The 25918-nt window shown below is 44.4% G+C and overlaps 1 protein-coding gene across 4 annotated transcripts; it reads right to left on the bottom strand.

Annotated features, from left to right (window-relative positions):
• Positions 1-457: 457 nt before the first annotated feature.
• Positions 458-25918, bottom strand: TTF1 (transcription termination factor 1). 4 transcript variants are annotated; one of them, XM_082656464.1, is made up of 11 exons: positions 25878-25918; positions 21369-22382; positions 19812-20038; positions 18295-18480; positions 17283-17361; positions 13847-13977; positions 10560-10794; positions 8000-8089; positions 6324-6389; positions 1983-2068; positions 458-1085 (listed from the first exon to the last, which is right to left on the bottom strand). In XM_082656464.1, exons 2-11 carry the CDS (start codon positions 22373-22375, stop codon positions 904-906), a joined length of 2289 nt encoding a protein of 762 aa, XP_082512590.1. In that variant the 5' UTR covers positions 22376-22382; positions 25878-25918; the 3' UTR covers positions 458-903. The 4 variants fall into 4 exon arrangements, 3 of the variants coding, with proteins under 3 accessions (XP_082512590.1, XP_082512591.1, XP_082512589.1); XM_082656465.1 differs by lacking the exon at positions 458-1085 and adding an exon at positions 1133-1371; XM_082656463.1 differs by lacking the exons at positions 458-1085; positions 1983-2068 and adding an exon at positions 4094-4766.

The raw sequence follows: 25918 nt of genomic DNA, 5'->3' as shown, positions 1-25918 counted from the left end.
ACCTTCCTTTCTATGTTCTCCCCTGTACAGATGAGGCTAGAAGCCTGGGCACTTTATTTCCCTTGCCAGCAAGGGAAGTCTAACAGAGGCAGTTTTTCCAGAAGCAATGGAAGAGACTGCTGGTTTCTTTGTTTTTTCCAGTTCAACACCAGATGAATTCTGTGACTGGCTTTGAGAGGGCATCTTGTATGAAAAATACCTATCTTTAAACACTAGAATCACACTCAGGAAGATGAGATACGCACACCATGACAGGCACATGGGAACCGAAACCAGTTTGCGGGAACACAAACTTCCCTGTACCACTTACCTAATACGCACACACACTAAAATATACATCTAAACAATTGAAAAACAGAAAGCAAAATGGCATGCATTATTAAAATTGTAAACATTCTCTTTTTTGCTGAATGCACGTATAGTTGAATCCACATCATGAAAATGTTCATTGGGGTAAATTCCCTGGCGGTCCAGGGGTTAGGACTCTGCGCTCTCACTGCCGAGGGCCTGGCTTCAATCCCTGGTGGGGAACTAAGATCCCATAAGCTATGTGGCGCAGCCAAAAAAAAAGAAAATGTTCGTCGGACATGACTACCCTCTGCTGCCATTAGAGGGACTTGGGATCCTGCTGTTGTATGAAAACCATTAGTTGTAATTATTTTCAATATAATAGCACAGAAAATATTAAATCAACTCATACACTTGCCTTTCTTTTCACATTCAGACAAACTTGAATATGAAATGTGAATCAATTTTTAATGCTCCACAATATGTTATTATTTTCATACCCTTCCTTTGGCTGTTGCACCTTCTTCAGTAAAATCAATAGTGAAAATAGCTTTATTGACACGTATATAAACACAACCAGACCTAGAAAAATGGACAAGAGAGAGTATCAGCCGCTTAACATTTTTCATCTCCGTCTTCTCCCTCACTGTCATCGTCACAATAAAAGATGTCTCGAAACAGGAAGACTGGCTTGGGGGTTGCCGGGGTCTGGATCTCAGTCCCTTTTTTCTCCATCTTCTTCTGTAATTTTTCTTTAAGCAACGGTAGACTAGTCTCATAAAGGTAGTCTATAATCTCTAAAGAAAAGAAATTGAATCTTGAGATGATCTGACAAAGCCTCTTCCCACGGTCAAAGGACGGACGGTGCGGATGACGACAACGCGTTGCTACTGGCATTACTGTGTGCAAGACCTGGCTCTACCTGCTTTATTCATAGTCACTCATTCAATCCTCTCAACAATCCTATGACGTAGGCACCATTGTTCACCCGTTTTTCAAATGAGGCATAAAGACATTATGAAACTCATCCAAAGTCATAGAGTCAGGAGGGCGAAGCCAGGATTCAAACCCAGGAAGTGGTGTCTGCTGAACGCAAGGAGCATTTTGTCACACACTGCAGGGCGCAGTGTTACCCGAACCAGCGGTTCCCAAACAATGATGCTGGGCAGGCCACTGGCGACTCACTTGTGAGCTTGTTAGAGAAAAACCTAGCCTCTGGACCCAGACTAGAGACTAGGATCGACTGGGTCTGGGATGAGACCCAGGTATGTACCTTTTCCCCAAGTTCCCCACCTGACTCTGATACTCCAGGTTTGGGAATTACATATGTAAACCACCTACAAATGGCTGCAGAGAAGAAACTGTATCTCCAGTTTTTTGTGGATCAGTGTGTGTGCAGGCATGTGGTGTGAGCGTGTGCACGTGAGCACGTGTGCTGTGCAACCCAGAAGCACGCGCAGCTACTCACCCAGTGCTTGCTAAACGCCCGGCAGCCTGGTGACCACACTTTTCAAGCTCATTATCTCATTTAGTACTTCTGAAAGTCCTGTCAGGTAGGGGTTATAATTTGCCAATTTTCACCGTTTTCCATTTGAAGAATCTGAGGTTCCCAGAAGTCACTACCCAAGGTCACACTACCAGCGTGTGTCCCCATGTGCTGCGCTTTTAATTATTCAGATACCGAAAATACTGACCTGGAAAAGTCTTCTTCTGCCAAAAGGGAACACAGGTAGCTTTCAGCTTATAAAATTTAGTTTGGACATAAGATGGAGGAACATCCCTTTAGAAAGGAAAAGGTGTCAAAAAGTTAGTGGCAGTTTAAAAGTTAATCATTTCAGTCCTGTGTACTAAGTGCATTGATTGAGGGGTGGTCTACAGACCTAAGCAGCTTTCTTAATCCTCATGTCTACACATGTGAGAAAAATAAGACACATATGAAAAGCTATTGTTCATCTGGTTAAACACACACACACAAAAGGAAGAAAACCAGCAGTACAACAAGACGAATTCTGTCTAAACTAGAACAATCTCAACTACCAGTTGGGAAGACAAGGTGTAACGCTAGCTCACAGGGGCTCATGCTAACATTGTCTTCAGCCCCACCCTGAGGGCTCTCCGCAGAGCAACAAATAACCCTCACGACCACTCTGCGAGGGGGCTCCTACGCTTATCCCTCGTTTTGGAGATGGTGAAACCGAGAGAAGATGGCCAAGATCTTACAGTGAATAAGGGGGGAAGGGCTGGGACTTCAATTGGGTCCACTCCAAATTCTACTTTTTTCTTTTTTTTTGATATCAGTTTTTTTTTAATGGAAGTATAGTTAATTTATAACATTGTGTTAGTTTCAAGGGTACAGCAGAAAGATTCAGTTATACATATATATATATATATTATTTTTTTAGATTCTTTTCCATTATAGATTATTACAAGATATTGAGTATAGTTCCCTGTGCTATACAGTAGGTCCTTATTGTTTATGTATTTTATATACAGTAGTGTGTATATGTTAATCCAAGACTCCTAATTTACCCCCCTACCTCCAGCTAACCCTTTGGTAACCATAAGTCTGTTCTCTATGTCTGTGAGTCTATTTGTGTTTTGTAAATAAGTTCATTTGTTATCAGTTTTTTAAGATTCCACATATAATTGATATCACATGATATCTTTCTCTGTGTGGCTTACTTCACTTAGTATGATCATCTCTAGGCCCATCCATGTTGCTGCGATTGGCAACACTTCACAAATCCTACACTCTTAACCACTACATTTAGGATAACTATATATTTGTCACAATGCAAAGGCAGGGGTCTGGATTTTTTACTTTACAAAGCTAAATAAAGTGGATGCTTACGATATTCTGGTGAGTCAAATCCATTTTCCATTTACAATAAGTAGGACAGAAACAACCACATCTTAAATATTTTTTTAAAGTGAAAATCACTAACTTCACTTCCTGGGCACTCACTTCCTAAGCCATAAAAGTGTGGCATATTTGTTTCAGTGACTAATTAATCTAGTTGTTATATGATTAGTGGGAATAACTGGATCTGCTAGGTATGTGGAAGTACAAGACGGCTGGGCTCTTTCTGCCTCTTCATGGCAGCAGCTGCCCGCCACGTGTGCACTGCGTGCCACGCACTGTCTCCTTGCTGTCGTCCTCATCACGGTCCTGTTAAACCACTGCGCAGATGAGGAAACCGCGACGTGGAGGCAAGGGAAGGAATGACCTGCCCTAGGCTGGCTAAATGATGAGCAGAGTCCCAGGACTTGACGCCCGGTCCATCTGACTGCAAAGCCCAAGTTCTAGGGCATCTATGCCTTCCCTCTTCCCACAGCGCCCTGCGCCCAGGTTGTTCTGCAGATCAAAGCTCAGGCTTCAAGAAGTAACAATAACGGATCTGGACATTTTCAGACAAAGTAGGTGTTACATCTCATCAGGTGGAGATGCTTTCTTTAAAATCCTGCCTAAATAATTCACAAGGGAGGCTTAAAGAACCTGAGAGACCGAACTTTTAATTTAATTATTTTCACTGTTTTAACTCATTATTAAAGCTTTGAGGATGTACTATTTCCAATGGTATTTGACTGGATGCCATGATGTCTGTTTTAACAGCTCTGAGATTTCTAAACCTTAACCAGAACAATCAATATCTAAGTATATAATTCTACTTAAAATCATTAAAAACCCATTTCAATTTAAGAAATGTGATCTGAGGCAATGTCACAAGATACACAAACATTTATTGGAAAAGTCAGATTTTTCAAAAGCGGTTTGATATTACAGAGGGAGGGACATGTTGACATGAATACTTCTTAGGACGGGAGTTGGTGGGGTACACAGCAGGATACCCTTCCTTCAAAGCCCCTAACACCCTCCCCTCCCAGGGACCCACAAACCCAAGAGCTGGTGCCCCACTCCTGAGACGAGCTAGAAGAGGAAAGGGTTTGGAATCGCGGGCATGTGTCTGTGGCTCCCAACAGGGCCTGCCACAAAAAGATTCCAATTCTCAAGTTTAAAAAAAAAAAAAAAAAGGACTGATCATTCTTTGTCCATAATCCTGAGGTGTAAATAACTAACCAGCAGAACCAGTTTACACCCTTCCTAATGGATCAGTGACAACCTCACACCAGCAGCCATGTTTCTGAAAGGTAGCCAGGCTGCGGCAGCCCTGCTGCCCTCAGCACCCTTCCCAAACTAAAGGCCAGACAGTCCCTCAGCATCCCCACCTCCCAAAGCCCACCAACCCCTGAGCCCCGAGATGCTCAACAACGTGTGCTGCTTAGAGAGACTGTGCTTTGCCAGCCAGCTCTCGGCTGCTTGGCTAGCAGTGAATTCAGGTCTTCCCCGTGGTGGCCTCTCCTCCAGTGGCAGGAACTGATTGAAAATGCAAGGACCGCAGCGATGCAGGCAGACAGCGGCAACTGAGGACATCTCACTCCTCGGGTGAGAGATGCGAATGAACAGCACACCAAAACCCCTGAGGGAAACCGAAGACGAGCAGCAGCTTGATGTGGTCTCAAAAGATCTCCCAGTGGCCATTTCTTTTCACCAAGAGAAAAACTTCCTTTTCTACAGTGGGGCAGTGTGGCAGAGGCCGCCAGAGCCAGGGGATCAAAATCAGAACCACATGCCTCCTGATGGGATGTGACCTGGTGACAGAAACACAGCCTCCCCCGTGACTGATTCCCACGTAAAATACAAAACCCAAATCCAACAGTGAGGAAGCGTCTGACAAACTCCCCAACTGAGGTCGTTCTCCAGAACGACCAGCCTGTATTTTCCCACAATTTCAACGTCATAGAAGACAAAGGCATTAACAGATACACACTACTGTATATAGAACAGATAAACAACAAGGACCTAGTGTATAGCACAGGGGACTATATTCAATATCTTGTAATAACCTGTAACAGAGGGACTTCCCTGGTGGCGCAATGGCTAAGAATCCTCCTGCCACTGCAGGGGACATGGGTTCAAGCCCTGGTCCAGGAAGATCCCACATGTCGCAGAGCAACTAAGCCCGTGCACCACAACTACTGAGCCTGCGCTCTAGAGCCCGTGCACCACAACTACTGAGCCTGCGCTCTAGAGCCCGTGAGCCACAACTACTGAGCCCACGCGTGCCTAGAGCCCGTACTCCGCAGCAAGAGAAGCCACCTCAATGAAAAGCCCACGTGCTGCAATGAAGAGCAGCCCCCGCTTGCCCCAACCAGAGAAAGCCCATGCACGGCAATGAAGACCCAACGCAGCCAAAAATAAATAAATAAATAAATTTTAAAAAATCTATAACAGAAGAGAATCTATAACGGAATCATTCGGCTGTACACCTGAAACATTATAAATCAACTAGACTCCAATAATTAAAAACAAAAGAAAAGGCAGAAGAACTCTGCAGATTAGAGGACACTAAGGAGACAGACCCTGGGCTGGATCTTAAATCGGGGAGAGTGTTATAAAGGACACGACTGGGACGCTGGGTGAAATTTGCATGGGGACTGTGTTTTAGACAACAGTAGTGCATCAGTGTCAGGTGCCCTCAGTACGATCACTGTGCTGATGCAGAGTAACAGCCTTGCTGAGGACATGTCGTCCACCATTAGCACTGAAACGGTTAAGGGAAAGAATTCTATTCCCTTGTAGAAGGGAGCGGGAGAGGGAGGGAGGGAGGGATGATAAAGTCAACGTGGCAAATGGTAGAAGGCTAATTATGGGCAAAGGGACCATGGGTTCTTTGTCCCAGTCATAGCTGGTGTGCTCCATGAAGCTTTTAAGAGACTCTGCACACATTTCATTCACTCTCCTCAGGTGTCTTGGGGTGGAGGTGGTGACTGGAGCGGAGGGAGGGCTGGTCTGATTTACCTGGTCCGGTACTTAGACAGGGCGTTCCCAATACATATATACACAAATACAATTTATAGATGAGTTCCATAAGCAGCAGGAATTTCAGTCCTGTTCTTCAAATCTGAGAGGCAGTCATTTATTAGAACTCCTCTCTGATTTTTTCATTAGCTTGATATTAAACAAATGGCCTTACCCTATGGTGCTAGCAAGATCTTCCCAGTCTATTTCATTAACATCTTCCACATTTATTTCATACAACCTATGAGAAAAAATAAAAATTAAGTTTTCAAGCCAAAAATCAACATGATGGACATCTTCATGGACTCACAGAATATTAAGAGCTGGAAGGTCTCAGCGTGTTCACCCCTGTTCCAGCTCCCTTGTTACACAGGCCCAGTGTCACTGGCATCCTAACCCAAGGTCAGCCCAAGGTCATGGGGTGAGCTACAGACCAAAAAAATCACGCTTCCTCCTCCTGAGCCCTTTGCATCTCCCACCAAGCCTAGTAAAAAACACAACTTCACAAGGGACTATATTCAGTATGCTGTGATAAACCATAATAGAAAAGAATGAAATATGAAAAAAATATATATATGTATAACTGGGTCACTTTGCTGTACAGCAAAGATTAAACACAACATTGTAAATCAACTATGCTTCAATTTAAAAAAAAAAACAACACAGGGACTTCCCTGGTGGCACAGTGGTTAAGACTCCACACTCCCAATGCAGGGCGCCCGGGTTCGACCCCTGGTCAGGGAACTAGATCCCACATGTATGCCGCAACTAAGAGTCTGCATGCCACAACTAAGGAGCCCGCCTGCTGCAACTAAGACACGACGCAACCAAATAAATAAATAAAAAATTAAAAACCAACCAACCAACCAACCAACCAAAAACACAACTTCACCATGCAGTGTAGACACACAAGAGTAGTACAAATGTGTACTCAGCACTTACTATGTGACAGACACTGGGTTAAGACCTTGATACCCACTAATCCATTTACCCTCACCATCACCTGATGAAGCTAGGGGATTATGTCCTTTCCACAGGCCAGGAATCAGGGCTGAGAGCTCGAGTCATTGGCTCAAGGTTTCATGACTCATAGGCGGTACCCACAATGGAACCCAGGCCTGCCTGACGTGAGATGGCCTCCTTTGCTCTGCTAGTCTCTGCTGTCTCTCTGGTAGAGGAGAAAAGGGGAAGGCAACCCCAGCCAGGCCGGCGTGGAGAACGAGGAAGCCCACCAATGAAGGAGAAGCAGGCTTCCTGACAGAGCGCAAGAATAATGAAGCTGGACAGGGCGGCCAGAATCCAAAGGTTTCTTCTGCTCTTTGCTGTTCCTCATTGGACACGAGCCCAGCTCCACTAGACTCGCTGACTTTGTAAAACAGGTCCATGTCTCCCTGTCCATCAGGGGAGGGAGGACTCTGCACGGACCAGGAACTCAAAGACAAAACTAAAGACCAAGCAGCAGTGACACCAACTAACGCGTGCTAGAGAGCAGTGGGGCTCGGCCTGAAGTATTTAGCTCCATTTTCCAATGGACAGAAGTAAGCCATGTCTATGTGAAAGCCTTAAAGACTAAAATAGCTATGTTTATTGAGTGCATGCTACGTTTTACATGCATTATTTCATTTCTTCTGCCAATAACACTAAGAGGCAGGTACTGTTATTATCATCCTCATTTAAGATAAACAAACCAAGACCTAGAAAGGTAGGAAACACGTCCAAGGTCATGCACGTAGAAAGTGCTGGAAGAGGAATATGAACCGTGGTGATCTTACTGCAGATTCTGCTGTTGAACAGCTACTCTTTGGCTAGAGAGAAGAACACAGAAAATGTTGTCACTTTCTATTTCTGTACCTTTCAATGAGGTTGATCTTGGCCTGTAGGGCATTAACTCCCCGGTATACGTCCCGACCATTTGTCATCCTCTTGGTTAGAATTTCCGTCCTACATTGAAAGAAAGAAAAACAGTTTATTTTCGGGGTAAAGTTTCCATTAAAATGTCCTTTGTTTTCCTCATTTAAATTGTCCTTATTCAGAACCACTTTATAACATTTGCAACTCATCACTGCTAACATTTACCACCATCAAGAATATACCTTTTTTAATTTTTTTAAAGTGGGAAAGGGTAAATAAAGAGATAGAAAGTTGATGGTTATTGAAAATGAATGATGGATACAAGGAGTTCTAAGTTGCTGTGTGTTACACAATTTCCATAATAAACAGTTAAAAAAAGGGGAGGAAAAAAAAGAATAAGCCTGCTTGCAGGTGCTAAAGGGCGCTGTGTAAACTCAATTTATTTTTGCTTGTTTATAAAACAGAGAGACATTGCTCTTATTACCACAGATTTAGTAAAGTCATCAATGATTCAATGATTCCTCTAAGGCCCAAAGTTCATGGCTGAGGGAAAGGGTTCCCTGAAGTTCCTAATGAGAGCAGCAGCTCAATTAAAAATATTTAAAAAGTGCTTCTCGTGAAGAGTGAAATTTGTCACAATGTGATGGACGGATCATGAGCTGTAACATTTACTTTCTTGAGAAGGGAGGCACATGATGCACACACACAGAAACTGACACTGTTTTTACTAACAGCCGCCCACGTTCACTGGTTTGAAATGTACCCGCTGATGCCATTTCAATGTTTCATGAAGTAAATCTATGTTCAGCATTCAAGTTTCCTACATTTTTCTTCAAATTAAAAGAGAACCCTTGCATGTTATTTAATTATGCTGATTCTGAAGCACGGCTCCCCTTCATCATTGCCCTTTTAAGACACTGACATATCATCTTCCAACTGAGGCTTTATAACCCACTCCTTTTTTAAAAAAATTAATTAATTAATTATTTTTGGCTGTGTTGGGTCTTCGTTGCTGCACGCGGGCTTTCTTTAGTTGTGGCGAGCGGGGGCTACTCTTCATTGCGGTACACGGGCTTCTCATTGCAGTGGCCTCTGTTGCAGAGCATGGGCTCTAGGCAGGTGGGCTTCAGTAGTTGTGGCACGCAGGCTCAGTAGCTGTGGCTCGCAGGCTCTAGAGCGCAGGCTCAGTAGTTGCGGCGCACGGGCTTAGTTGCTCCGCGGCATGTGGGATCTTCCCAGACCGGGGCTTTGAACCCGTGTCCCCTGCATTGGCAGGCGGATTCTTAACCACTGCGCCACCAGGGAAGCCCCCACTCCTGTTTTTAAGTCTAAGATATAGGGGGAGAAAGGGCTCTGGTTCCTCCATATTACACACTTCCCCCCCTAAACATTATCTGTCCTTTTGAGCTTATTTCCTGAGGGTAGTCTTCTAGTAAAATAAATACTCTACGGCAGAACTGTAAGGTATATAAACAACACACAGTATAATCTAGGAGTTTGCTTTTAACGTACAACACGCCCACTCTGGATTTCATTCTTCTTTAACGGTCAAGATGATGAAACTCCCTTTATGCAGGAGGCCTGGGTCGTGGGCTGTAGAACCACTGCTTCAAGCTGTCATGCTGCAGCTGAAAGTTGCAGTTGAAAGTTAGATCAGAAACCCTCCAGGGCTGGGAAAAGCTACATCGGGCGAACAACGTGCAGCAAGATCTGGACCGAAACTACTTCTTTGTGACGGATGCACCTAAAGATGTTCTAGGATGAAGAGCGTGACTGCCCTGCTTTGGATGAAGACAGAGGAACTGCTGAATTAGAAAGCAAAAGTAAAAAGGTGGAGCTATTACTGATCACTACGCTTGTGATTTCCCTCCTAAATATTCAGACGTTAATTTTGTATTTTTTTTTTCATGCTATAAATAGGTAACAACCTGGTTTTATGAAGAAAGGGACAGAGTGAAGAAACCAGAAGTCAATATTCAATATTAAGAAGATTCAAGTTCTGTTTACAAAACAGAAACAGACTCACAGACACAGAGAACAAACTTATGGTTACCAAAGGGGAAAGGGGGCAGGAATAAATTTGAAATTGCGGATTAGCAGATACAAACTACTATATAGAAAATAGATAAACAACAAGGTCCTACTGTACAGCACAGGAAACTGTATTCAATATCTTGTAATAAGTTATATTGGAAAAGAATGAAAAAATAATATATATGCATAACTGAATCACTTAGTACACCAGAAACTAACACAACATTGTAAATCAACTATACTTCAATTACATAAATAAATAAATAGAACAAAAGGTTCAAGTTCTTTATGAAGAAGCCACACAATGAATCAGGGTTGGCTAAATGCTAACTTAAATCAGCTACTGATATTGAAGTGGTTGGAGCAGCAGATTAGAGAGGATCATTCTTGACCTACTGTAAGGCTTTCCACGTGGTAGTTACAGATATTCTTAGTAACCTCAGCAGTCCACCCCTCTCCGGAAGTTGCTGAGAGACGGGCAGGGAATGCATCTTGTTGAAATTTATGTAAGAAGCCTCAAACTTACCACTTACTTTTACACTGCATCCAATTCCTGGTTTCCACTTTAGCCTCCACTTCTACCCAGGATATGCCTTTGTAGAGTTTTTCCCGAACAACTGACAGGCGGCCTTCAGGATTCTCTTGGAGTTTAGAATCCATCTCGTTTAGCTCCTGGGGAGACATTTTCTTTAGAATCACTTCTTCAACAGCCTTGATTAGTTTCTGGGTCTCCGTCTTGCTCCAAGCACCATGATTTCTTTCTGTTGACATAAAAGGATGGTCTTGAAGTTGCTAATTTATTTGCTTTCAAACACAATATTAACAACAAAATGATAATGATGGATATCTGTCATTTGACATCTCTCCAAACCCACAGAAGGTACACCACCAAGAGTGAACCCTAATGTGGACTGTGGACTCTGGGGGGTTAAGATGTGTCAAGGTAGCTTCATGGATTGTAACAAATGGACCACTCTGCCGGGGGGTGTTGAGAATGGGGGTGTGCTGTGTATGTACAGGGCAGGAGATAAGTAAGAAGTCTTTGTACCTTCCTCTCACTTTAACTGTGAACCCAAAACTGCTCTAGAAAAATAGTCTTTTTTTTCCTTTATTTATTTATTTTCTTTATTTTTCTGGCTGCGTTGGGTCTTAGTTGTGGCACATGGGATCTTTGTTGAGGCATGTGGGATCTTTTGTTGCAGCGCAGGCTCTTTGTTGTGGTGCACGGGCTTCTCTCTAGTTGTGGCGTGTGAGTTTTCTCTCTCTAGTTGTGGTGCATGGCCCCTGTAGTTTGCGGCACACGGGCTACAGGGTGCGTGAGCTCAGCAGTTGTGGAGAGCGGGCTTAGCTGCCCCGTGGTATTTGGGATCTTAGTTCCCCGACCAGCGTCCCCTGCAACTGAAGGAGGATTCTTTACCACTGGACCACCAGGGAAGTCCCAAAATAAAGTCTTTAAAAACAAAAAGATAAATCAGACACTTTTCAGAAGACAATGGGCAACATCTCAATTACACAAACATAAAACTATCAGTTATGGACTTCCCTGGTGGTGCAGTGGTTAAGAATCCGGGGCTTCCCTGGTGGCGCAGTGGTTGAGAGTCCGCCTGCCGATGCAGGGCACACGGGTTCGTGCCCCGGTCTGGGAAGATCCCACATGCCGTGGAGCAACCAAGCCCATGAGCCACAACTATTAAGCCTGTGCTCTAGAGTCCGTGTGTCAGAACTACTGAGCCCGTATGCCACAACTACTGAAGCCTGCGCACCTAGAGCCAGTGCTCTGCAACAAGAGAAGCCACTGCAATGAGAAGCCCGTACACCGCCACAAAGAGTAGCCCCTGCTCGCCACAACTAGAGAAAGCCTGCACGCAGCAAATGAAGACCCAATGCAGCCAAACGAAACAAAACGAAACAAAAAAAACTATCAGTTACGTGCAAATCAAAATGAAACTACGAAAGTGGCCACAGATTCTTTTTAAGAACCAATCACACACACACACACACACACACACACACAACCAACTGCAAAGAAAAAAATCCTTTCTTAAAGCAATCTTTTTTTTAACTTCGAAAAAGCTGTTCTTCCTGTTTCTAAGAGTAATACCTCCTGCAGGAAATTGTGAGGTTCCCAAACATTTAGTGGAAAGAAAATAACCAAACGACTTTCATGTTATATACATAACTCTCCCCAAGAGTTTCTAGAGTGAAATTAACAGCTGCAATGACGCCACCACGGTACTTGATGAAGAAGGCACCTGTGAATTTATTTTTTTCCTTCTTTTCTTTTTTTTTTAATATTTTGCACTCATTAAGCTTTCTATTTTTTTTTAATTTTAAAAAATTTATTTGGCTGTGTTCGGCCTTAGCTGCAGCACGTAGGACCTTCGTTGTGGTGCGCAGGTTTCTCTCTAGTTGCGCAGCATGGGCTTAGTTGCCCTGCAGCATGTGGGATCCTAGTTCCCCGACCAGGGATTGAACTCGCGTCCTCTGAAGTGGAAGTGTGGATTCTTAACCACTGAACCACCAGGGAAGTCCCGGCACCTGTGAATTCCTAAAGCCAGTCCTTGGCGCAGGGCATCAAAAGCTTCTACGATTCGCTCTTCTTGTCTAGATGCTCACAGTCATGCTAAGGAAGAGGCCGCAAGCTGGCAGGCTACAGATATCTTTGACCTGGCCTACAGAATGTTATTGTTACTATTTCCCCAATAACAATTTGGATGAATATTTAAAAATCAAGAGAATCCCAAGAGGGGTTTCCCTGGTGGCGCAGTGGTTAAGAATCCGCCTGCCAACGCAGGGGACACGGGTTCAATCCCTGGTCCGGGAAGATCCCACATGCCACGGAGCAACTAAGTCCGTGTGCCACAACTACTGAGCCTGCGATCTAGAGCCCACGAGCCACAACTACTGAGCCCGTGTGCCACATCTACTGAAGCCCGCGCACCTAGAGCCCGTGTTCCACAGCAAGAGAAGCCACCGCATTGAGAAGCCTGCGCACCGCGATGAAGAGTAGCCCCTGCTCACCGCAACTAGAGAAAGCCTGCGCGCAGCAATGAAGACCCAACACAGCCATAAATAAATAAATAAATTTATTTATTTTAAAAAAGAGGGTCCCAAGAAAAAAAGATCTTGATTTCACACACACATGCAAATCCAGATGTTTGCTTTACTTCTTGGAAACTGGCAGGATTGGCTGCGCTGAGTCTTCATGTGGCACCGGTGGCCAGAGTTGGTGGCACAAAAGGCGTGGTCTCCACCACCTCAGAGTTTACCATGTGTGGACACGCAGACGCCTGTCTGGGACCCGCTGCATGGCTCTGCCTGCAGAGCCAGAGCACGTGAGCCTCTGGGCTGAAGCTAACACCCACTAAGGACTGTCTTCTGAAAGCAACTGGGGACTTTTTAAGGTGAAGAAGATAACCAAGGAAGCTTTTTATGAAAGAGGAGAAGAGACAAGAGATGACTGACACTGGTTTTGGGAAACGTCCCTGGCTAACAGGCCCTCCCTCTGATGGTTTCCCGGGCCACCTGGGGGAAGGGATCTTGGTGGCCCAGGCTCTCCTGCCCACCGGCTGAGTGGGTTTCAGTTTACCTGGCAGTTGGAGTCACACTGAAAGCTACTGAAATAAGGTGTGGCAGAAATCAGTCTGGTGAATTAAGGTTGCATCAATATGCATGGAGAAATAAATGAATCAGTAAGAGAATGGCTGAAAAAGTGATGACTCTCTCAGAAGACAGGCCTGTAGTGATGCCTGGGCCCTGGGCCGCTGTGGGCTGATTCGTTCACCCAGGAGGGCTCTAGAGGCCACGACTTACGACTGCTGATCTGGGAGAACTTCAGGGCCACAGAGAGGCTACTTCGAGACACCATCTCGCCAATCTTTTTCCAGTCGTTTCCATGGAGGGACTGGTATATCTTTAGCTTCTCGGTATCTCCTTTGCTATACCTAAGAGGAAGGGAAAACAGATCACAGCTGAGCATTAACCACAAGCTTAAAACCACTATTCTCACTGCAGCACGCTGCGACGCTGGGAGAAGCCGTATAGGGTGGGCTGTCAGGAAACCTGCTCAGCGCAGTCCTACCAAGGACCTGAGCCCAGATACTTCCTGTCTCGGCATCTCAACCATGAGCATCCTGTAAGTCGGTCACCGCAGTCCCTGGCTCATTTACACAGAGGCCAGGGCAAATAATCCGATCATGTTATTCCCCAGCCAAACCCATAAAGGCTTCACACAATAAAACCCAAACTTCTGACTGTGCCTGCAAAGCTCGGCGCTCCCTAAGTTCAGCCCCATTGGCCTTATCGGCCTTTCTCACCTCGGAGCCTCTGGACCTGTGGTGGGAATGGCCGCCCTCCACCGCTGGACAGCTCCTGCAAGCTCTTCAGAAGCAGCTTAAATGGGGCATCTTCAGAGGGGGCTTCCCTGACCGCCTGGGTTGGAGGTGTCCTGCTGTCCTCTCCCACAGGACACTCTGCTGCTCTCTCACTGCCCCCGTCACCACTGGCAACTGTACACTCGTGGCTTCCCTGGTTTATCTGACTCTTCGTCTAGGCCACCACTGGCCAATGGAAATATGAGCCACAGATGTCATTTAGAATTTTCTAGTGGTCAGGGGAAAATTAATTTTATTTAGTTTTTTTTAAGATAATTTATTGGCTCAGGCAATTGAAAAGTCCAGATACAGGTGGGCCCTAGGGTTAGCTTAATCCAGGAGCTCAGTCAAATCACCAAGGACCACTTTCCACCATTCTACTCTGTCTTCCATGTTTTTGGTGGGTTTTTTTTGGCGGCAGCATGCGGCATGTGGGATCTTAGTTCCCCAACCAAGGATCGAACCCACGCCCCCTGCAGTGGAAGCACGGAGTCTTAACCACTAGACCGCCAAGGAAGTCCCTAATTTTATTTAGTTTTAATGAATTAATAACATATTTTATTTAACTCAATATATTAAAAACGCAGCCATTTCAAGATGTAATCAGAACCTAAAAGTATGAATGAGATACTTTACATTCTCTTCTCCACACCAAGCCTTCTAAGTCCATTGTATACTTCACTCTTCAGCGCATCTCAGCTTGGACTAACCATAGTTCAAGTTCTCCATGGCCACATGAGGCTGGTGGTCACATGGATGGACAGCACAGCTCTGGAGGGGAAGTCCTCGGAGGGCAGGGACCCTGTCAGTTTTCTACACTTTGGTACCCGTAATGCTTGACAGACAACAGATGCTCAATAAAGATGTGACAGGGACTTCCCCGGTGGCGCGGTGGTTAAGAATCCGCCTGCGAATGCAGGGGACACGGGTTCGATCCCTGGTCTGGGAAAATCCCACATGCCGCGGAGCAACTAAGCCTGTGTGCCACAACTACTGAGCCTGCGAGCCACAACTACTGAAGCCCGTGCGCCTAGAGCCCATGCTCCGCAACAAGAGAAGCCACCGCAATGACAAGCCCACACACTGCAACGAAGAGTAGCCCCTGCTCGCCGCAACTAGAGAAAGCCCGTGCGCAACAACAAAGACCCAACTCAGCCAAAAAAAAAAGGACAGCTGTCATTAAAAAAAAAAAAAGATGTGACAGATGACTTAGCACAAATCTGTCACAGTTTAAGGAAGTTAAGATGCAGGAATCCCACATAAAAGCAAATATATTAAAAGAAAAGAACTAAAGTGCACTATATGTGGATTTTGAGATTAAACATCTTGAATGTTTAAGGGAAGAAAAAGCCATCTTTATGACATTTTATAATTCCTTTTTGGGGGGAGGAAGAGGGGCCAGAAGTGGTAGTTTATGTTATTACTAATGCAACACAAAAGCAGCCCTAGTAAAATACTAACCATTTCTAATGAGGGTGATCCACAACTACGTGGGACAGTAAGATCCTAGCATTCTCAGAAATGTATCTAAAATGCAGAGCATGGTGAATAGAGATGCGAAATCCTTCACCATTAAGAATCAAGCTTTTTAGCAGTTTCCTTTATAAGGCAAGCAGGGTCTTCCTGAGATTTAAAACAAGGCTTAAAGGTACCCTTGAAGCAACAAAAAAGAGGACATGAGAGAAAAACAGAGTGTACGAAAATGAGGAAGCAGGTGCACTGACCCCCATGGCCCCTTGGAGACTTACAATTCTTTGATTTTTGACTTTGTATGGTTTTTTCACTTAAGAGTTCCTTAAGCTGGAAAAATACTTTAAGGGTAAATGGTCATCGCAACACAAATAATATGGTACCAATGAATGAACTTTATTATCAGAATGACAGACTTTCATTATTCGAAAAATGTCATTTCCCACAGTGATGTAACAGGTAGAAAAACATGTTACCTCATTCATTTACCAAAAGCATCTTTTTGGTCCCATTTAAAATGTCATCTTTAGTGAATTTCCTTAAAGTACACAGCGGGGGCTTGGGAAAAAGGGAGGGCAGGTTTCAGTCTGTGTGGAGGCATCTTTCCTCTACTTCAGGTTTACTTCTTTTGGTAAAAATTTTTAAAAAGAAGCCAAGGTCATATCAATGTTAAGTTCTGATAGTACCTATGTCCTGATTTAAAATCACGGCGCTAAGTAGGACCCAACTGGCCCTGCCAGATTCACTCCATCTGCCTCCTGGAAGTGAGATCAGTAGTTGAGCCCTAGGTGGCTGTCTGGGCCCTCAAGCGTAGGAGCTGATGCCTTCTCCCTCATCCCTTTGTCCTTAAGCAGAGTGCTTACCCACCACTGACGCTCGGTCTACATTTGTTTTATTTGGAATGTTGGAAACAGACCACAATTGGGCATTTTATTTAGGAAAAAAGGGAGGAGAGAATGGCCACTGCCACATGAAGCTCTGCATTGAGGCTGCCGAATCACACTTACATGACCTCACACAAGTGCTCACCCCCACCTTCAAATATTTACTGAAAACCCAAAGCACTGGGCTCAGTGCTGGAGGGCACACATCACACTGAGAAGGAACGTCTGGGTTCACAAGGAGCTGACAACTTAGGAGGCTGCTGAGAAAACTGCACGGGTGACGCTACGAGGCAGCGCATGGAGAATGCTAAAATGAAAGCATGAAGTAGAAGCCAGGGATTTAGAAATGGGAAGACGACAGAAGGGTTAGTCAAGAGGTGGGAACTCAACGGGTCTTTGGAGACACACACCTGACGACACATCTGGTCTCACACACGAAACTCTTCACGATTGTGTTGTGTACAGTTTGATTTACAGTATCAGCAAAGACTAGAGAAATGCTCTGCTCAAGGTTTTTCTTACCTGCCTTTGTAATTGTTGACATCAAACATCTTCTTTGCTCGGTAGTATACGAGTTTCCAGGGCCGGGCAATGCCCTTACCTAAAGTCGGAAGAGAGGTGGTGAGAGGGACAACTAGAGCGTGGCATGAAATGCAGTCGCGATTATAAAAGAAACCCAGAATGGCCCCTTTTTACAACATGCGCTATCCTAGACCCCAGGTGGAGGTTGCAGTTTCCTATGTCCTGCAGAAAGCCGTCTTGGGGAGCAGATATACAAAATCCCCAGTTTCCTTGGCGATCTCTGAAAACTAGATGCTTAGCATGTAGAGGCTCTAGCTTCTGGTCTACTAAATTCATGGAAAAGACCCTTATTAGGCAAAGGGATTTTAACATAATCTGGAGGTGGAGGACACACTCCAGCAGTTCTCCATAAGACAAACAAAAAACCTTTGCAAATGAATAAGCTTTTTCCTGCTTTGCCACTCTAAAGATGAAAGGATCCCCCAGCAGGGGCTCATTGTTCTGTTTTCCTTTGTGCATTCCACCTAAGAAATTATCCTCTTTAAATCAAGAGAGATTTTTTTTCCAGTCCAAACCTACATTGCTTCATGACCTTCTAACTTCCCCAGGATACCTCCAAGAGGAGGGTTCCAGCTCAAAGCACAAATATGGCTCTACTTAAAAAACTTCAGAGACTCTGGTGTATACCAGAGTCCTTTGTGCAGTATGTGCAAAAAATACACAATAGAGGACAAGAAGAGAGACCAAAACCGTAACGGTTACCAAGTAGGAAAGCTGGAAGCTGATCATCTAATTTGTTAGAAAATCTGTAAAAGCACTATTCTTGGGAGACATGAACACGTTCCAAATCCCTGAACGTATAGGCTGGCAATAAACATACCACTAACGTAGCAGCAGCTAACATGCACTGCATGTACTGGACGGGCCAGGCACTGGCTCAGTACTCACCGCGGTTATCTGTGTAAGGCTGGAAGGCTATGGATGGTCAAAGAGGCCACACTTCTAAACTTACCAATGTGCAATCTAAACGAGTATTTTCTTTTTAAGTCGGTGATCAGAGATTTCTCCTCTGGGTATCTGTCTGTGTACAGCAGCTTGTCTGCATTCTCGATTCCTGTCAGAGACAGAAATTCTTGCACGTTTTTCTCTAACTGCTTATTTTCCTTCACGGAAAACTTGCCAAATTTAATAGCGACACCTAGGATTTGGGGCAGGAGAAAAAGGTACACAACTGTCAACGATGAATGAAAGCGAACCACCACTTGGTCTTTAGCAATTACAACAGCACCCGTCAGCTCCTCCCTACCTATCGGGGAGCAGCCCCCGCTTGTGCCCTTGACATTCGCTCTCCTGCAGAGTTCGGCCTAAACCACACCGTCCTCCCAAAGTCTTCCCTGGTCATCCTACTCCAACGTGATCTTTCTTGTGTCATCAGTTCCTTTTTACAGTTATTTAAAAAATAAATTAACAGTAATAGATATTCATTAAAAATTCAAACAGTATTGAAATAAAAGTTTAAAAGAAGCCCCCCCGCTTCACTCTCCTCTGCCCCTCCTCCCCCCAAGGCAGTGCTGGGAACTGGTTGGCACAAACCTGAACATGTATATCCTCTACGTATATATATTCGGGGGAGGTGGGGACAATGTCACTGCAATTTACGTTCTATTCCTCGTCATAACTCAAAGCACTGAAGTCTCATTATTACTGACTGCATTACACAGTACATTTTCCTAATCTTAGACGTATTTAAAAAATCTTTTATAAAATACGTACTCATAAAAATGTCAACACAGAGTACAGAAATAAAACGGGGTCCTTCTATAGATATTTCCCTGTAAATTGTGTTTTTCTTGATCAATTTGTCTATTTTTTAAAAAAACTAGTCTTATCAACATGATTAATTCCATAAGGCTAAGGCCCCTCTTTTTACTTTTTTCAATGCCCAGTGGCACTGGGCCTCACACAGCAGATACTCATCAGTAAGTACTGCTCACCTGCAGTACACAACCTTACATTTGTAGTTCATTCTGAAACCCAATAAGCTTTCTGGGAGGTTCTTGTAACACAGTGAAATCAAGAAGGAGACCAAGCTGGGTGTTGCCTGAAGCCATGCCCACTACAACAAGCTCACCCTCAAATTAATATCCTTGAAATTACACCTCATCGAAGCTGACGATGTTGATATGCGTGTTTTAATTTGATTTCACTTGTGCCCCCCTCCCAGCGTCTCAACCACTTAACCTCCTCCCCGTCTTCTTCCGGGCTTGATAGTCTAGTCTGTGGATCACTGGATGTTAGCCCCATTTTTCCTCACCTCCCCTACCAGAAGTTGGGCAAAGAAGAGGAAAACTAGTGCACTTCATTTTGGTAATTTTACAGTGCAGACAAGGATTCTGGAAGGAGATAAAGCTGAAAGTAGCTAAGGGATGCTTTTTGTGAATCTATAAATCTGAATTGCTCACAAAAGAAAGCCAGGGCTAGTTACGCATATAGAAAAGTTCAACAAATATTCAAGTTCCACAAGCTTACCCTGGGCTTTAAATTCTTTAAAGCGTCCCAAGTCATCCCGATACATTCGCTTAATTGTAGTGGCAGCCCTCTCCTTGATATCAGGGATGAACTCCTGGAGCTGCCTCACAGCAGAATCCAAATCCACGTCTGAATTATCTGAATCTCTCGAATCTTCAGATAAATACTTGGTTTCAGGATCTTTAGCCGACTCCAAATTGCCTTCTTCTTCATTTGTAGGTTCTAATCTAAGGAGAAAAACTGGATTGACTAACACTGACAGGTCATGTGCCCTAACGGCTTTCAGATTCTTTTCTTACAGTGGCTCTCCCTTTGACTACAACAGCATTAAAGCTGGAAGGGATCTTGGAGTTGATTCAGTCTGTGACGTCTGAACTCTTTAATGTAGCTTTACTAACTTGGATACACCTCAGAGGCCGCCTGGAAGGTAAACACGTTGCCCTAAGCCCTATTTCCACTAGGCATTGCTTCTTATGCTACAATTTCTCAACTGTATTGTTTCAGATAGTGACTTCCTAATAAGCTCAGCCCTCTTCTACGGCCCATGGATACTCAAGACACCTCCCCCCCCACAATGAGTTATGTTTTATAATAATGCTTACTAATTAGTTAAGTCAATATTCAGGGTTTACATTGTTACAATTGCTTCGTTGCAGTTAACAATGCCCACATATTTTCCCCTTGGCAGTATAAAGAAAACATAGTTTTCTATGTATCTATCACTAATTCACTCCCACAAACTTTCGGCCAGATGTTCAAAGCTGCTCTTAGCCAACTGCATCAGCTAACCACCCAGACAGGAAACTGAAACAAAACAGAAACAAAACGGTACGCATTTGTCTGAGCGGAGGGTCAACAGCTTTCACAGGTCCACAGCCCCAAACAAGTTAAGAACCACAGGCCGAGAACATTCCTGCCTCGTTATCAGTGATCTAAAAATGTCCCCAATGAGAAGGCACAGAGGCTGATGTGAGTTGGGCCCTCTGCCATTTAACTTCTATGTGAAACTATTTTAAGCCAGGACAATCTAGCAAATGTAAGAAAGTCACAGAGTAGAAATGGGGAAAAACCTGTCCCGACTCCCAGGAACTGAAATAAAGTGCTTTAAAAAAAAAGTCCTGCATCTATTCATCGGCCAGTATACTTAAATGATAATTATATAAATAATGATATCTAAATTTCTTTTATTAGGGAGAACCCTAATTCAAGTTTTCTTCCTGTTCCGTAACATTCTAAGTTCTCTGATCCTTTCTCCTATCTCTGTACATATAGACAAGGTAATTGTGGGGTCTTAAAATTCTTTTTAAACTTATATAAAGAGTTTCAGGGCTGGAATAGTTCTTAGTGAAAACAGACTCTAACTGCCTTATTTTATACGTGAAGAACGGAAGGTACCTGCCAAGTTACTCAGTTAAATGTACACGACATCCTATACATTTGATGGTCTATCTCTCTAAGATTTCTGCCACTTACTATGGCCGTGCTGAACAAAGAGGCAACCGGCAGACTTCACACCCAAGACACACACCATCAGAAGGCTCAACACCCGCACATTACCTCTGCACCTCTTCTGAACAGGCCTGGGGTTTCTCCTCTTGTGGTCTGGGTTTCACACTTTCTTCAATCAAGGTACCATGACCTTCCACTGAATCAAAGAGCGTGTCCTCAGAGTTCGTCCTGAGGACTGAAAAATCACCACCAGGTGCCGCGGCAGTATCAACAGATCTTCTCTTCCTTTTCTTAGACTTTTTCTTGAGGCCACTGGATTCCTGATTGCCTCCTGCAGTCCCAACCTCACCAATCACTTGCGATCCCTCTGAGTATATGTTCTCAGCGCTCTCAGGCGCAGGCAAGGCCTCAAATTCCTGGTCATTTGCACGTTTCCTCTTTCTTTTCTTAGACTTGCTTTGATCTGCAGACACTGGTAGTTGCACAATTTCACCTTCTTGGCCCATGGGAGGCTGGGGTTCCTGCTCTTGGGATTCTGATCCGGGCAGGGTAATGCTTGCACCCAGACTTTCCTGGACAGCATCACAGGATGCAACTTTCCTCCGATGTTTTTTCTGCTTTTTCTCCCGAACTTTATCATGCAGTTCTGACTCATGTTCATGTGACGTAGTAACTAAATGCGGTTCATCTGCTTCAGGCGCTTTTGTTGACTTTCGCTCCTTGCTTACATCAATGTAAACGACATCGACATTCTTTGTAAAATTCTTTGGTGTGTTCTCAATGTTTTCTTTATTCACCAGGACGTACGCAACACCTGCTTCCTTATCGACCCCCAAAGCACCTTTTCTTCTCTTTTTACTCTTTTTGGGTATAGAAGCGGCCTTTTCAGTCTCATCGCAAATTTCTGATTTTTTCAAAGGAGAAGAAACAAGACGCTGGGCATCCTTTCTCTTTTTTTTACCCTTAGTTATGTCAGCCTGTTCATTTGCCAGGAAGGAGTCTCTGAAACTTTCATGGGGATGCCTCCCATGTCTCTCCTTATGTACAGAACGCTTAGTCTTTTTCTTGACGAAAACTGGAGTGTGGGTTTCCAATCTGCTTGATTCTCCTTCCATTTTACTCCTATAGGGAAACGGAACCACATGGTTTATTTTTGCAGAGCATTTTAAACATTAGCCTCAGGAGGAAAAAAAAAAAATCACACAAAAACGAAATTGCAGAACAAATGACAAGGCTGGAGTCATGATTATAAATTTTCTATTATTCTAAGTGCGCAGCAAGCTCACTGTAATTCACTTGTCTGGTTCCACTGCCTTTATGATATGAAAAAAAAATAGTTAATTGAGAACAGTGCTCTGCCATGATCGGGCCCTTGTTCCCCCACGGCCTCATCTTCTACCTCTCCTCTCAAACTCTGTGCTACACATGCCTTTTTTTTTTTTTTGGTTCCCCAAACATGCTCCAATCCTTTCCCTGGCTTGAGGTCTTATAAATCACGACTCCCTCTCTCTGGGCTGCTCTCCGCTGTCTCCTACCCCTCCCTGCCGCCTTTCATCCTTCAGAGCTTGGCTTGAACATTGCTTCTTCCAGAAAGCTTTAAAAGAATATAAACATTATGATACCATGCATACTACGTTAAGAGAATATAAATGTTATGATGCCGTGTATATTACGTTAAGAGAATATATACATTATGATGCCATGTATATTACATTTAAAACACAAAAAAAGTTTCATGTATCCTTTCTGAATGGATACATATGTAGTAAAACTATGAATACAGCATGGGGATTATAACTGGTAAATTCAGGGATTAGGGACAAGTAGAGAGCCAATTTCTCTTACGTCTGTAATCTTTTATTTCTTAACTGGAGTAATGAGTACAGGGGTATTTGTTATATTTTTGTCTACTCTTTTAAAGTGAACTGAAATAGTTCACTTTTTAAAAAGCAAGGGGCAGAACAAGAATGCAGACTGCTTTCACTTAAAAACAAGCATTAAGGACTTCTCTGGTGGCACAGTGGTTAAGAATCCACCTGCCAGTGCAGGGGACACGGGTTCGAGCCCTAGTCCAGGAAGATCCCACAAGCCACAGAGCAACTAAGCCCGTGCGCCACAACTACTGAGCCTGTGCTTTAGAGCCCGTGCTCTGCAACAAAGAGTAACCCCCGCTTGCTGCAACTAGAGAAAGCCTGCGTGCAGCAATGAAGACCCAACACAGCCATAAATAAATAAATTTATTTTAAAAAACCACAAGTGTTAAAACAAGCAACTGAAGGATGTAAACGTACTGTTTTAAGTATTTACCAAAAAAAAAAAAAGAGAGAGAGAGAGAGAAAAGAAAGAAACCTTTTCTGACCCCTTGAGCTTGGCCCATTCCCCAAATGATATACTTTCATAGCAAACTATTTCTCTTTTGTAGCATTTAGCCCAGCTGTGGTTCAGAGCGGGGACATCAAGTATCCACTGACCTCAAACTAGAAGATCGCCTCTTTGAGAAAGAGGCTGAATGGGCCTTGTTAGTGTCCAACAAAAAGTCCAAGTTCTGCAATAAGTAGGAATGAAGTTTAATAAGGCTCCAATGTCAATTCTTATACAGAGCACGTGCATTCTGGAGTTTAAGTACAGGAATGGAAATGTACTTCACAAAAGACATGGTTAAAAATATATACAAACACATCTTACAACTCTCCTTGCTCCGTATTGCTTCTGGGTTTCAATTTTTAAGATTTTATTTCTCTGCGACTAAAAGTAATACTAAAGGTAATACGTTTACATGGTTCAAACATCAAAATAATCCGTCCTTATTTCCCCTCCTTTCTCACAGAGAAGGTAGCATCTGTATATTCTGATCTGCATTTTGCTATTTTCACTTAACAACAGATCCTGGAGACCTCTCTGTGTCAGTGGTCTTTCAAGTCTGAATGCTTAAGCACATTTTCTAGAGAAGGTACCTACTTTCTCCTAGGTAGTCAAGAAGCTCTAAGAATTGTCTAGCTGGAAGGATGGGGAACAACAAACATGTGGACTGATACCTATAAACCAAATCTACCAGCCCCAGGATCTCACCTCCAACGGAGGCACCAAGAGCTTTGGTTAAGGCCTTCCTCGCTGGTGTCACCCAGAGATGCACAGAAACCCCTTCTTAATCCACTTCTTTGCAGCTTCCACCTCCATGACTCCCCCCTGAGACTGCTCCAGTTAGAGCGCATACGACCTTCGCGCCACTAAATTCAAGCGATACCTTCCTGGCCCATCTTTCAGGATCTCGCTCTCTCTCTCCTTGGCTGCACCGCGTGGCTTGGTGGAAATCTTAGTTCCCCGACCAGGGATCGAACCCGTGCCCCCTGCAGTGGAAGCACTGAGTCCTAACCAACGGACCACCAGGGAATTCCCTCAGGATCTCTCAATAACAATGAACAGAGCAGATAATTCCTTTTAATATTTTTACCTTCCATTAGTTTCTTTCTTTCTTTTTGTAAATACCTGTATGCTTCTCCTTCTGGTCTCTTGAACTCAGCACCACGTTTTAAATATATAGTCGCTTCCCACTAAATCCTTCTTATGGCTTCTCCATTATTCTTTATAAATTTGTTTATTTTACTTTATTTATTTTTGGCTGTGTTGGGTCTTCGTTGCTGCGCATGGGCTTTCTCTAGTTGCCGCGAGCGGGGGCTACTCTTCGTTGCGGTGAGCGGGCTTCTCATTGCCGTGGCTTCTCTTGTTGCAGAGCACGGGCTCTAGGTGCGCGGGCTTCAGTAGTTGTGGCGCACAGCCTTAGCTGCTCTGAGTCATGTGGGATCTTCCCGGGCCAGGGCTCGAACCCGTGTCCCTACACCGGCAGGTAGATTCTTAACCACTGCGCCACCAGGGAAGTCCCTCCGTTATTCTTAAGATAAAGTCCCAAATCCTTACAGACCTACCATGCCCTTCATGATCTAGTCTAGTCCATGCCTACCCCTCCACCTCTCATTTCTCCCTGGGTTTCAGACATCCTGTCTTCCTTCCGTTCCCAGAATACACCATGATCCTTCTCGTTATCAGGGACCTTACAAAAGCATCTCATTTTCCCAGGAATGTCTTTCCTCCGTTACCTTTCTGCGCTATAACTGGTCTAAGTTTGAACCTCACTTTCTCTTCTGGGTCCCGCCTTCTCGTTACAATGTTTCTCAACAGTCCAGCTGCTTCCCTACGGCACTTCGCTCCGTTGGGACATAACCGGCCTCCTAACGGCTGGGACCTTCTCGTCCGTCTGGTTCCCAAATGGTTACCCGGCGTTCGATATATATGGATATACACTTATTCGGAACATACCACTTCCCGCCGTGCAGGGACGTGCCCAAGCCTGGTCCCGATCCCCTCCCCACTTTGGGGTGCCCTGGAGACCCTGCTCTGCCCCGGGGTGGGCGTTCCGGGGCTGAGAGGGAGGAACGAACGAGAGGTTCCCGAGTGGAGGGGCTTGGAGAGGCTGCGGAGAAAACAGGCGCCACCCTCAGCCCTGGGGACCTGGGCCAAAGGCGGGCCTCCGGGGAGGTGAAGACAGCAGCCACACACCGCTCGGTTCACACACGCAATCTGGGAAAAAAGCCGGAGCAACTATAAAGCGCTTTCACCTACCTTCAGAACGCGTCGCCTCCTGCCTCCCAATCCGGAAGTGC

This window comes from Grampus griseus, assembly GCF_964374135.1.
Source record: "Grampus griseus genome assembly, chromosome: 6".
Lineage (NCBI taxonomy): Eukaryota > Metazoa > Chordata > Mammalia > Artiodactyla > Delphinidae > Grampus > Grampus griseus.
Note: the sequence above shows the minus strand (reverse complement) of the source record. Positions and strands in the feature narration are given on the sequence as shown.